This window comes from Mya arenaria, chromosome 10 (assembly GCF_026914265.1).
Source record: "Mya arenaria isolate MELC-2E11 chromosome 10, ASM2691426v1".
Classification (NCBI taxonomy): Eukaryota; Metazoa; Mollusca; class Bivalvia; order Myida; family Myidae; genus Mya; species Mya arenaria.
This window is the reverse complement of record NC_069131.1, coordinates 42549807-42565076: the sequence shown is the minus strand read 5'-3', so window position 1 is coordinate 42565076 and position 15270 is coordinate 42549807. Positions and strand designations below refer to the sequence as shown.

General features: G+C 35.5%; 1 protein-coding gene across 6 annotated transcripts in view; it reads right to left on the bottom strand.

Annotated features, from left to right (window-relative positions):
• The window catches only part of LOC128205159 (uncharacterized), a 60117-nt gene that overhangs the window by 34384 nt on the left and 10463 nt on the right, over positions 1-15270 (bottom strand). For 3 of the 6 annotated variants that reach the window (XM_052906611.1, XM_052906612.1, XM_052906615.1), the window contains exons 1-7: positions 10723-10992; positions 3704-4163; positions 3292-3342; positions 2828-2937; positions 2234-2301; positions 1666-1826; positions 222-1244 (exon numbers count right to left, since the gene is read on the bottom strand). In XM_052906611.1, coding sequence (XP_052762571.1) covers positions 222-1244; positions 1666-1826; positions 2234-2301; positions 2828-2937; positions 3292-3342; positions 3704-4163; positions 10723-10863 — 2014 coding nt within the window. In that variant the 5' untranslated portion in view covers positions 10864-10992. Of the gene's footprint in view, positions 1-221; positions 1245-1665; positions 1827-2233; positions 2302-2827; positions 2938-3291; positions 3343-3703; positions 4164-10722; positions 10993-15270 lie in introns of those variants that run through there. The other 3 variants (XM_052906613.1, XM_052906614.1, XM_052906616.1) reach the window with 2 other exon arrangements.

Genomic DNA, 15270 nt, shown 5'->3' with positions numbered 1-15270 from the left:
ACACTAAAAAAGAGGTATCAGTAGGAGTATAAAATTAAGTAATGCAGAAGTATAATTTATTTATATCCGTAGACATGCCGAATTACCACATTTTTTAAAGCGGATACAGATACTTATGCTGCAGATTCAATGCACTCTTTCGTAATTAGCAAGAATTGTAGAAGCACGGCAGATATTTGGAATAGTATAACATATATATATATATGATTTCATTTTCTTACCTTTTGAACTTAACTTTTCATTTTCATGATGTGTCTCAATCTCCGTTGAATGGCCACTGACTGCAAGTTTGTCCGTATGTCGTTCTTTATTCAGTTTACTTGTTGATGTGTGGTACGGTATAGTCTGTGACTCTGCTCTTGCAGATTCTGTTTCATTTATTCGCCCTGGACTGCTCGAAGGCGATGGTAAAAATGAAGGAGCGTTTGTGGATAACGTGATATCCTTCTGAAGTATTGAGGAAGATACCGTTGATACTGCTACCTTTGTGTTATTGCCTTCACCCGTTACATCGCCATCGCCAGTGTCTCCGACATGACCAGTTTTATTGCTGCCATTACCAGTTGTATTTCCATCACCAATAATAGTATGATTGTTCCTGGATAATTCAATAGCCTGCGATGAAGAATATTTCTCGGAAATATTGACAGTTTTGCTTGGTGTTATTTTCGTGCTGTACATTTTTATTTCTGAACTATTCTCATGTACTTCCTCCCTGGAGACACTGCTTGGTACGATATTGTTTCTATCAATCGTTGTTGGATCGGATCCCTTGGTTATTAAAATTGAGGTAGGATTGTATGGATTTCCAGCAGTCATTAATGTAGTTGTTTCAACTTTTGTTATAGCTTGGGAATTCGTTTCCTGTACTATGATTGAGGTAGTAAGTTCCAATATAGGAGTCGAAGTTATTGTGAAGAGTGAAGGTGTCGGTGGTATAACATTCCTACTTCCATCAGTATTCACGACGTGGCTTAAATAACTACTAGTTTCCAGTATTTGTTCAAACGATGAATACAGGTTATGTTCATGTCCTACTGTTTCTGCTTCGGGTAAAGAAGACTCAAATAGTTCACGTTTCTTTGTATTTAAATGATGTTTTTTCTCTAGTGATGTCAACTTAGAAGGCCCCAGTCCATAGTCCTTTCCTGAATATTTGGTAACAGATGCGGGCACTGAAGTCCCAGAATCGAGCAAATGTGGTATGTATGCTGTTTTGTCTTCGTCAGTAAGGGAAAGGGACACTGCAAAAAGGGAAATAATCTAGCTACATACATGCCGACAAGTACATGTGACAATAAATACATATAGTATGCTCTTTTGAATATCCAGTTGTTTGCATTTAGAAACAAGGTGATCTCAAAACGTTTACTTATATTTTACACACATTTTCATGAATTCAAATGAGCATATATTGACAACTCTAACAAAACAAATATAATGGTGCTACTATTGTGTCTGTCTACATTTTCTTTCCTAGGGAAGTGTACTAATTGACTATATATTTCTGTATGCGTGTGGGTGGGTGTTAAGTGACATGCACAAGTAGGAAATGTGACACTCATGTTTTCGACGACTTAAGTACAACATTCATGCGAGTGACACAAATATTTAGATTTCAAAACATCAATTTGACGTAAGCGATAAAATGAATCTTTTTCATACCGTCCAAATGTACCGTGTCCCCATCAATGGGTAGTTTAGAATTACGTGCCACATCTCGGATATAACGTTCAAGCGCATCTGCGTAGTCGGGCTTAGTTTCTGCTGTCTGTTTATACATCTCGTTGTGCTGTGTCTTGAACTGGACTTTTATACTTCCTGGACTGAAAATTATTTGTTTATGATTATAAACAGATAAGGAAATACTAGTAGAAAACAAAGATAAAGTACCTAAATCAAAGTGGTGTGAAAAGTGGTACAAGAAGTTTAAATTGGCATGCAGATGTTTCTACATTTCAAATAATTTAATAGTTTAAGTTAAAATGAAATAGAGGATATTTGTTTGATTCAGCGTAAGATCGTAATATATTTCACCGATTGAACACCAAATGCTATACTTCACGAGTGGTGTGGTTATGAGTGAAACGTTTTCTTTGGCGTTCAAGATGTTAAATATATGTGATCTTAATACCAAGATTTCACTTAATTGTAGTGTTTCAGAAAAGCGCGCCAATTTGTATGCGAACATAACGTCATTTTTATGACGAATTTCTATCCAGATTCAACCTACCTAAATCCTAGAAGTCCTATTCTAACATAAGCGGCGGAAAATCGGCTGTTCCTGATGATTCTGTTAATCTAAAAATTGTATATATTAAAGTTGTATAAAGCTTATATTTGTATATGCAATTGAACTCTTATCCACTACGCAATTAAAACACGTCCGCTTTCTAATCAGATTATAATAATTTGGTCATTGTTTGTCTTTGTTAGTTGAGCAACAACAACATTAGTAACACGTGGTTGTTACTGACTTTAAACTTATTGTTTGACAATGAATGACATATTAAACTAGATTAAATAATATCCAGAAAGTAGTATTTCATTAAGAGTTATAACATGGCTTAAATAAATTATCGGCAAAAGAAACTGAACACATATGGAAATATAAGTTTATAAATACTTAGAAGATGCGAATATCTAAAACGTTCAAAAATGGACCAACCATTCCAATATTTTGTGGAATTTTAGCAATAAAGAATGATAATCTATATATTTAAAAAAAAATCAATACAGTTTGCATTCATATTGAAATTTCAACTCCCCCTACTTAAAAGCACTGCAAATGAACATGAAGAATAAAACAAAACAAAAAAACCATTACCTCCGTTGTAAAGCTCTCTGCAACTTGTTTATATAACTTGGTTTCGGGATGGTACAGATCTTGGTGGAAGTCCTGTTTGAGATCAAGAGAGCCCTCTAGCCACCAAAACTCTGTAGTAAGGCAGCATATCATAATTTTTAGTTGAAAGGCTAGACCAAAACTATGTTCTTTAATTTGCTTTATTACAAATGTTTCCTGCAACGTTATCTTTCTATATCAAAATAAATTAATACTATCGTATCAAATGGTTAACATTGAAATTAACATTAAGACCACTTTGTTTTGTTAGTGTTAACTATAGCGATGGTGATCTGATACTTTATTCTAGATTGTTGCGATTTAAAAATCGCCGTTATACTAAAGAAAGGTCTTTGTTGTTATTGTCCTTGTTGTTGTTTTTGGTAATGTGAAAATAATAAATTTGTATAAGTGGTATTTAACCCTTTACTGTGTACGATGCTTACCAGTTTCTGTAGTAAGGTTTGTACCATTTGCTTTTGTTAATCGTAATGTACCTGGAAATGTTGAAAAAAGAATAATTTACTGACGTCGCGAAGCCTAGTAATCTTAAATCATAGTTTCAAATGGATATCTGTTTTTTCTTGAAGTTTTTGGAACGTCAAAAATTAATTTACATAAAATCATACATTACAGTATTTTAAACATGTGCGCTATTGTGCGTGACTCATCTTCCTTGAGGATGGATGTTCCATATTTATAACACCGGTCACATGACAGGAAACGCTTGTCCGGTATGCAAGAAAAAAATACGTTTACATTCTTAACAGATGCTATTTCACAATTTGTGAGAGAGTTCATTTAACTCATATCGAACAAGGTATGAACTAAGTATGTTTGACAACACTTCACACCAACCATTGTGCCGATCGCCAGCGTCGAACACTTTGAAAGCTAATATCACAGCCGCACCAACTGAGAGACCCAACACCAGTAGCCCAACTATAGCAGCAAGAACGTATCTGCATCGCGACTTAGACACTCTCACTGAGCTTCTCGAGTCATTCACACACCCATGTTGCACACTGTTCTGACACGACGCATTTCGTTTGCTTTGTGTCCTACATGGTTTACACTTTTGGTCAGATGTTTGGTCACTGCACACCCTTGCGTCTGAGGTATATCCAACTTTGAACACATCGTTCTTGTGTTCCTCTGTTTGATCTTCTACTGTAAAAATCCGGTCACAGTCACAGGTAATATCCCTGTGGTACCGGAAGTCATTATGCTCCACGCAAGACGCCCTATGACAAAGTTTGCACGATCGCCCAGACTTGATGCTGCTAGCTCTTGACCCGTGCCCGCTGGACTTGCTCCTCTGAAATGCAGAATCAATATTTAAATCAAATTATAAGGGAATAACGTGCTCAATTGTATTTTGTACAGCTCACAGTGTTTCCAAAATGTACATCGTCTACATATACAAACCTTTTTTTCATATATCATGTCATCGTGTATATACAACGTGTAATAGTAATTTTATACATGTGTAATGTTTTAATTAGTGCTACGGAAGTGTACACATAAATATAAAACAACATACTATTTGTAACAATAACAACATACTATTTGTAACAACAATTAGATGCTGAACTAAACATTTCTCTTTCAACATCCTATAAATTACTTCTAATAACAATAGCGTCTTTGATTTCACATGCTACTTTAATTACGCCATTCATGTCATTTAATTTCAATTGTTGTAGAAATGTGTACACAGAAGAGTGCATGTTGTTAATACGTTTTAGATATCTGTTTCTAATATCAATATAACACAGTCATACACATGGTCTTTGTTTAACATATTGAACAATATAGTTCCTCTCTAGGTGTTTGGTTTCTGGCATACCTGTCAAACAGAAATCTCAGTAGGTATACATAAAGTCTTAGCCTGGAGAAGTAAACGTAGTCTTTTGGGTAAAATATCTAGATATTTCTCATAATTCTTCTTATAAGTTTTAACTTCTTAATATATATAGTTAAAACCAAACTATTTTAGCGAACCGAGTAAATTCTGCTTAAAAGTAACGAAAAAACTACTTTTAAATTCATACAAAAATATTTTATAATCAATATTTGCAACATAATCAAAGATATATTAAGAGAAACCATTCGAAAAAGTCATTTAACAATTACTTAACATTTGACACCCAGTTTCTTCTACCACTATTACAATCAGACATAAGTTATAATTCTTTTATAACTATGTATATAAAGAGGATGTCTTCCTAGTTCACCATAGATACAAGCATTACATGTATTTGGCTTAACTCTCAACAATCTCTTGCAAAAGTTTAGGTCTATTCTCTCTATTTCTATTGATTTAAAATTTAGCAATTATCACAAGCATAACAACAACAAAAAGCAATAGCGTCAAACAACTGACATAGCGTTTTTATAGTACGTCAAACTCTTGACATTTACATACTAAGATATTCATGAACTTGAAAGCTTTACTACTTAAGTGTTCTTGGTTAAGAGCAAAGTTGAATATAGTTCCAAGGTAATTGAAATCATTAACAACGTCAATGAGGTCCCCATCGAAGGTCCAATGTAATGTGGCTAATAATTCACCGCACTTGAACCATAATTTTGCTTATAGAAATGTTAACTTTAAGCCCCTATGTTTTACGATACACATACAAATTGTCTAAATGTTTCCGTACTTCGCCAACCGATTCTTCTACAATGGCCATATCATCTGCAAACCGAATAAAATTAATACTGCATAATCTATTTGCAAACTGAATCAATATTATTTTATAAATGCATCTCAAGATCTTCAGCATAGATACAAAAAAAAAGATATTATCTCCCCTTGGCGTAAGACAACATCATAATTAATATTTTCAGAATCATACACAATACGCATGAGTTGTCACAGGATTGTACGAACAGTTCTAAATACTTTGCCTTGGTTACCACATGTATACATTTTCAGCCATAAGGCATTTTAATAAAAATCAAAACATTTCATTATATCGGCAAATATAACATACATACGTTTGTTTCCATATAAGAAGGTTTGCGGTTATGACATAAGTATAAATATTGCATCAATTGTAAACTTTCCTTTATGAAATCCGAATTGTGCAATGATATGTTGGTCACACAACTTTTCAACGCGTTTATTTCATACAGTGGTAACACGTTAAGACATACAAATAACGAGTGTTATACAACTATTATTATTGACATCGTTCACACTATCCTTTTTATGTCATGGGATTTTAATCACTTCCATCCACTTTTAGCTTTGTTGGCTGCAATGCATTCAGACGAAGTTGCTGACCTTCTGACAAGGCAATGCTTTTACCACAGTTAATTTTTGCCATATAAAGCGTTGCCTGATGATGATGTAAACAACTTTTACTCATTTCATTTCGAAATTTGTCTTAGATGAATAGTTATGAATTCATAAATTTAAGATGATTAATATGTAACATCACAATGCTCTTACCAAACGATGCGTCACATGTTTTTTTATTGCATTAATTTCCGGGACCAGATGGTCACAATATAAAACAGAAAAAATAACTTAATACTCAAGTTTCATTCATTCTTCATATTTTATGACTTTATACATTTTGCTAAGTTTATTAACTACGATCTGATTTATAATATAATATGAACATCGATTTTAATGTTCCTGTCTCTTATATTACACGATTGGTCATTTAATGCGGAAAATACTGAACAGGTCTTTTAAAATCGATAAAAAAACAGTTTAAAACAGTTTTTCATCAACGTTAGTAAACGAGTTTGACAAATTTCTTATTGAATGACCGCGATTGTGAAATCCTTTTTATGTCATAAGTACTAAATTGATTATTTACAGTGCAAAATAAATGAAACATCGCTATATTCGCGCACTTTTTAAGCATTATTCATTTAGGACGTTACTTAATAAATTTTCACAGTTATCAAAAACTAGTGATTTATTTAAAGGCTCAGTGGCCCAAAATCTCACGAAATCTCTCTTAAGATTCACTGTTACGGCCTAACAGACACTAAACGAGATACTCATAACTTCATACCAAATATAAGGCATACCATACACTATAAGAGAGACTCACAACGTCATACCGAATATAAGGCCTAACAGAAACTGTACGGGAGACTCATAACGTCATACCAAATATAAGGCCTAACAGACACTGTACACGGACTCACAACGACATACCGAATATATGGCCTAACAGACACTGTACGGGAGGTTCCAAACGTCATATTGAATATAAGGCCTAACAGACACTGAACGGGAGACTCCCAACGTCGTATCGAAAATAAGGTCTTACAGACACTGTACACGGACTCCCAACGTCATACCGAATATATGGCCTAACAGACACTGTACGGGAGATTCCAAACGTCATACCGAATATAAGGCCTAACAGACACTGTACACGGACTCCCAACGTCATATCGAATATAAGGTCTAACAGACACTGTACACGGACTCCCAACGTCATACCGAATATAAGGCCTAACATACACTGTATGGGAGACTCACAACGACATACCGAATATAAGACCTAACAGACACCGCACGGAAGACTCATAACGTCAAACCAAATATTAGGCCTTACAGACACTGTACGGGAGACTCATAACGTCATACCAAATATAAGGCCTAACAGACACTGTACACGGACTCCCAACGTCATACCGAATATAAGGCCTATCAGACATCGTACGGGAGACTCACAACGACAAACCGAATATCAGGCCTAACAGACACTGTACGGGAGACTCCCAAAGACATTCTGAATATAAGGCCTAACAGACACTGTACACGGATTCACAACGACATTTCGAATATAAGGCCTAACAGACACTGTACGGGAGACTCATAACGTCATACCAAATATAAGGCCTAACAGACACCGTACGGGAGACTCCCAAAGACATTCCGAATATAAGGCCTAACAGACACCGTACACGGACTCATAACGACATTCCGAATATTAGGCCTAACAGACACTGTACACGGACTCACAACGACATTACGAATATTAGGCCTAACAGACACTGTACACGGACTCACAACGACATTTCGAATATTAGGCCTAACAGACACTGTACACGGACTCACAACGACATTTCGAATATATGGCCTAACAGACACTGTATGGGAGACTCACAACGACATACCGAATTTAAGGCCTAACAGACACTGTACGGGAGACTACCAAAGACATTCCGAATATAAGACCTAACAGACACCGCACGGAAAACTCATAACGTCATACCGAATTTAAGGCCTAACAGACACTGTACGGGAGACTCACAACGACATACCAAATATAAGACCTAACAGACACTGTATGGGAGACTCACAACGACATACCAAATATAAGACCTAACAGACACTGTATGGGAGACTCACAACGACATACCAAATATAAGACCTAACAGACACTGTATGGGAGACTCACAACGACATACCAAATATAAGACCTAACATACACTGTATGGGAGACTCACAACGCCATACCAAATATAAGACCTAACAGACACTGTATGGGAGACTCACAACGACATACCAAATATAAGACCTAACAGACACTGTATGGGAGACTCACAACGTCATACCAAATATAAGACCTAACAGACACTGTATGGGAGACTCACAACGACATACCAAATAAAAGACCTAACAGACACTGTATGGGAGACTCACAACGACATACCAAATATAAGACCTAACAGACACTGTATGGGAGACTCACAACGACATACCAAATATAAGACCTAACAGACACTGTATGGGAGACTCATAACGTCATACCAAATATAAGGTCTAATATACACTGTGCGGGAGCCTCACAATGCCATACCGAATATAAGGCCTAACAGACACTGTACACGGACTCCCAACGTCATACCGAATATAAGGCCTATCAGACACCGTACGGGAGACTCACAACGACAAACCGAATATCAGGCCTAACAGACACTGTACGGGAAACATCAACGACATACTACAAGTGTATTTATACTTATTATTGTTTGGGTTTCCGCATCGAAACGGACAGTGAAACTGCAGTTCACTTGGATTGTAAACTAGTTCAGTAACTCAACGTTGCTGCGTTTTGCTAGTCAGCTTTACACCATAAATAATGATATATTATTTTTAAACATCACCTTACACCACGAACAATTTGGTCCAATATCGTTATATCTTTAAATTCAGGCCTGGTATTTTGAGGTGACAACGAATTTTCGAATTTTATTGTTTTAACTGCTGTTTTAACTAACAACTTTTCATGCAATTTTGTAATCAAAGTTTGCTGTGTAACATAACAGTCACTTAGAAAAACATAATTATTTAAGTGGAGAATAATTCGATTCATAGTAGAGAAGAATTTGCGTTCTTCCGTGTTGCTGTAATAATCTTATATCCGTTAATAAGTGTTGCTTAAATTGCACTTCCGGTTTAAATAGCAATACAAAATCAAGTTAAAATTAAGAGGGGGCTATATTGTTAGCTTCTCCTACGAGATTATAAAGTTGGTTCATGCGAGAGAAAACCAATTTTAACCAACGCGGAAGCAACCCTGTTGTTACGCAATCGGTTGCGTTGTTACCTCTGAATCAAATGTAAAGATATTCAAAAGCAATTGACGCTTTACACTAACTCAATTAAAACGTTTGTTATTTTAAGCATGCAAAGTTTCCCGGTTTGAAAGTACAAAAATGTATATATTATGATTAAATAAATGCAAAGTTTCCCTGACTTTCTGCGTATTTTGTTTAAAAGCATCGCGAGCACAATATAAACTCAAGATGTAAAAGATGCACTTTCACTCCCAAATTTTTAAATTGTTTTAATTAACCAAAAAGGATGAATACAAGTACATGTCGAGATTAATGGTTCTTATGAAGGATTCCGAGTTTAAATAGAAAGAAAGGTGCAGGAAACACGGAATTTCAACCTTATGACAGATAGTTGATCACAGTAACTCTTTTACCATTCACCAATCATTTAATAGTTTCGCGTTTTCAACTATTGCATACACGGTATACAATCTTGTTATCAGTAACTAATATTTTCCATAAATGCATAAGTAAGTAAGTAGTTAAAGGTTTATCACTCAAAATAAATGTATCAATACATGAGTATGTATTGATTTTGAATAAGAGTGTCACTTGAACAATCAGGCTTATTTTGAAGTGATGTCAAGACGAAGCCACGTATTATATATCTTGTAAATAGATCAAATAATGTAGTCCATGAAATGTTAACCAATAGAGTTAGAGTTAACGGGTGTTGTGTTTACACCACATGAACCATTAAATTACACCCCGATTTTCGTGTCTCTTCTATTAACTAATTATTGCAGTTTATTTTTTTCCGTGAACACTTGATTATATCCCATCATAAAACATTTATCTCACTTTGGAGAAAGAAACCAGTTCAGTTCAAAGAGTACACAGATTTTGAACATATTGTATGTCAGTGGGGATTTCATAGTACGCCAATTCAACTAATAATCAGAGAATTTCACCTGCTACGTTCTCTACAAAAATATAATTGGAAACGAACTTAGGGTATTGCCCGTTATTATGATTTTTTAAAGCTTCGTCAAGGTCGACAGAATGATACCTGCAGTACATTCTAGACAGGAGATCAGGATAATATATGAACTACATTCTAGAAAAAACGCAACATATGACATTTAAATGTTTTGAAATTATATTAATGTAAATCATATAACTGAATGATGTTTTTTAAAAAAATACCGATCATCTATCTATTCTGTGTCAAGAAAATCAAGATCTTGCAACTTGAACCTTGTATTATTTCGAAATCAAACACTTAAAATACTCACTTTTGCTATCATAGTTAAATTGAATATCCTTATCTTGTTTACCTTTAAGGACAATTTGGAGCGTCCGGATGGTTCATCGATCAAACGGGTTAATGTATGATAGTCGCCTATCGATTCAGCGTTCACGTCAGAGACGTTTTCACCGCTCGAACTGTCCGTAAATGACGTCTCTGTTTCGTACATTGTTCAAGCCATAACGATAAAACTATTTTACAACATATTAATTTCACATTTCCATATTATTTAACGTAAATATATGAATCACTTTCGGTGCAAATTGTTTTCTTTAAACACGAAATAAAACTGATTGATGATTTTTGTAAATGCAATATTGACAATTGAAAAGCGACGAGATAGGATAAGTGTTTCCGGAAACTCAAGATGTTTTTCATGTTGAGATTTACTGACTATCAAAAGGAGAAAACTCCCGTTTTATTAGCTGTTAGTCCGCTGTAACGTTTATGTTTCAAATGACATGAACACAATATATATAGTATGCAATGTCTTAGTTATGGAATAATGAGATATATCAAATAGTTGCTATGTAAGCGCTGTACATGCGTTGCTCCGAAAGCAGAATAGATCTTATTTAATCAGCGATGTGACCTGTTCGCGACATGAAACAATAACAATCGCAAAGAGGTCTCTGAAAGGTGTCACTGTTTAATAGTGGTCAGAAATTGTAAGCAGTCGCAACCAGTCCTTTGGTCAGAGGTTTCATTATTCTCCTACAGGTGTCCAAGCGGTTTTATCTTAATCAAAGAGTGGTTTACACTGCGCGATGTTCAGTTTAGCCAAGACAACAGTAATAGCTTTTTGGCAACCATTGTTTCGACCTATCGATGTTCGATCAGTGATGGGCTCTTTATCAGCGATTATTACCGATTGGTTGTTTCTAAGCCTGCGCTCAGTTCGCAATATGTCATCAAGCATAAAACACCTGCCTGCAGCACTTTGATGAAAGTATTAACATAGGTCACATTAACGATTTTTAATTGTATGCATCAGTATGGTGCGTAGAGGCAAAACACACAGTGGCATGAACATCATCATGGCAGCAACCGCAACATTTTCTTTAAGTATTTGCACGCGCAGCAAACGTTAACGTTTAGACGACTCGCAAAGCATTTATTTGATTCTGAAAACACAGCATTACAAGCAAACACTTTTGAAAACTCTACCTTATGTTTTGATTGGTAATTGATAGACAACTAGTCAGCCACCGACAGTCATTGCTCATTTCGTCGAAGTTAATGTGTTATTTGGATTGTTTCTAGATGTATCTTTAAACGAGAAGAGGACTGTGTACTGATAGTCATATTCGCAGATACCGATTGCTGGCGCAGTTTAGCCTGGATAGTGGAAATCGAACTATCCACAACAGACTAGGTTTTGTAGCTATTTCGATGCGAAATCCGGCTAAACATAGTTTCCACGAAAATAACTATACCAACATTAAACTGAATTTGCTTTGCCTGTACTGAAGTGTATAATTAAAGTTCTTGTGTTGGCGTGTGTTAGTAACTTCTTGTGTCAACAGTGGTTAACTCAGCATGTTTGTGGTTAGCGATATCTGTTGTGGTATATTTATAGTATAGATAATAGCCGTTAGTTCTTATTTAGAAATACGCATAATGATCCATTACTTAGCAATTTGTATGAATAATCACGTTGTAAAGAAGATACAGAATGGAGACATAATAGGTTTCGTGCCGTGTGAACATTTTTCGGTAATATGAACATGTTAATTTCATTATTGGTCGGAATGAAAGAAGTACTATCACCCAGTGGAAACAACCTGACTTGATATGTGTGTGGGAAGCTTGTATATGCCGACTTGATGACTCTGTCTACATTTGCATTTAAATGTTCTTAAGTACATGCTAACATAGATATATGTCGAACGCAATCATCATATAGATCTTCATTTGGGAATAAGAAGAGGTGGACTGGTGATACTTATAAAACGCCCCAGCAACAGTTGAAAAAGAACAAACACACTACCAGAAAGTCTCTATTTTTATGACTTGATAATGCCAAGGGCCACAATTAAAGTTAGCTTTATTTCAGTCGCGTATATATCTGTATGACTCAGATCTAGAGTTATATGTCTTACATATCTGACTAACAATAACAACAATCAAATTGCTTTCTTTTGATATTAGTATTGTTTAGATTTTATGTAAACATTACTTTAGCACGTCACTTCACTAAATACTTACGTTTGAACTTTACAATCATTTTAACAATATTAAGTATCTTATTACAGTTGATAGCTTGTAAACTAGCAGTAAATATCTCTTATAACACCTATATATTGTGAAACAACCATTCTACAGGTAATCCTTGAAAGACGTGAGTAGTTTATAAATTGTCCTAATGGCCTACTTGTGTTTCGTTATACATCTCGTGGTTTTGGAGGTTGTGTGCTTGCGGTGAAATGCGTACACAATCCAGTTCAATTCAGTAAAACTTCAGAAATTGACTGAGTTGTATCAAAGTTACACCAAGAATAAATTCCCCATGCCTTCTAGAGATCGTTCACATGGATGGCACACTGATCGTTAAAAATAATCTACCCACAGAAATAAAGAAAATAGTCCCCTGAGATGTAATATCTAGTTCGATCTACACATTATCCACAAATTCTTACAAGTCTAGTGGCCTTTTTCAGAGTGCACCTGCTTTCAAGTTGAAGAGAGTTCAGTGTAACAATTAAACACGAACTGATCATTTCTCATTATTACGTCAGCCACTTTTCATAACCATTTAAACTCGAGGACCCTGACGTCACAGTGCCAATTGAAGAGGCTGTTTTGTAAATTACCACACAATACGCTGGTTCTGCGCTGACAGCGATATAATTGTGTTAAGAGGGTATCCCTCTAGCAACCTGTGGCTCTCACAGTTGAAATGTCGTTAACTCGAGTGGTTTTAGTACTCACAGACGGAAGTTATTAGACTTTCTCTCCGTTGCCCTTAGGATTTGTATTATCGATGCCAAGACGATTTTTAGCATACGCTCAATTAAGCATGAACATTGACATTGATTGTATGGTAAAGACTTACAACTGTTTTTGAGACAAGTGCTGATTAACTAGAAACTAATTCATGTCTCGACACTTAGTACGTTTTTGCTTTTGGCTTATTCAGTGTGTGAACCATTTGATGAATTTGTTTAAACATATTTCTTTTTTTGAAAATTGTGTTAAGAGGGTATCCGATTGTGAAACAAGTTATTACAACATTATATTAATCACTCTCGTTGGCCCGATTTTACGCGAGAGTGTGGTCATGTGTTGTGGGGGAAACCGGAGAACCCGGAGAAAACCCACTTATCCGGCTTGGTGACCACAAACCTAACTCACATGCGCAAGAGCCGGGAATCGAACCCGGGTAGCCTAGGTGAGAAGCGAGTGCGCTTACCACTGCGCTAACCGGACAAGCATGATCAACAATGTGATGAATAGCGTACGGAGCCCCGCCTTCGGTCTTTAACCAGAGTTTTATAAGGTGTTTTGTTTCATCAAACACTTTGACAAACCTGTTTCCAAAATAATGTTTTGACAGTGCTCCGTCAGACGGCCGTTTGGTAAAAAGGTTTGTCGAAGTGTTTTAAGAAACTAAACTCTCAATCAAACTCTGGTAACACACGTGGTATATACACACACAATGTAATTGAATATGATAGATAATGAAAACATTTTGAGGAAATATAATGCAAATAGTACAATTCAAATGTTCAGTGAATAAAAATGTTCTTATGTTTCGGAATTACATATATTTCCTGTTGGTTTAAAGGTAGAAACAATTGCTAAGACATCTGCATCTTCAGTTTATGTTCTATACTTATGTGACCAATAAGTGACTCCAAAAGTAGAAGAGTGCTTAAGCCTCTGCTGACGCGCGTAGGCAGTGTTGCACACACCCGTACCACGACTGTAAACAAGCAATTAATATACACTGCTATATTTAAACCTTAGATTTAAATAACCATTCTTTCAGTATTTATTACCACTTGACGCACATTATTTCAATTTGAATACGCAGTTCATAAAATGAAATCATCTTAAAATGATGTAATAAATTTCTCAAGATAGCATTCACGTCATATACGACGTCACACGATGAGCCCATTTTCATAAATGTTTTGGAAAAAAAACCGTTGTTTAGCGTGTTGAGTATTAAGCCAATTTATACCAAAATTTCAACAATTTGTTTTATATGTATTTATAGTGCGCCAGCATGTAATCCTTATTTGTGTTCCAATTTGACTTTTTCAATAAAACTTACTACATTCCAGAAATTATTACATATTCTATGGTTTGGACATCACCCTCCTCCACTAAAACCATATCTATGGCACTGTCCTTAAACAATAGAAACCGTGAGGGAGAAAAGAAGTGCGTTAAGTAATTGCTTGTTTTGTCAAATGAGCTCTATTGTACTTCGTTAGAACAACACCATTACATAATTAGACCAACGAATACCTGTAAAAAGGGAAATATTATTCATAACTTAAAGGAAATACCGACATGTTAACGTTATTTAAATCTTAAGTGACTAATGACTAAATAATTATCACTTGGC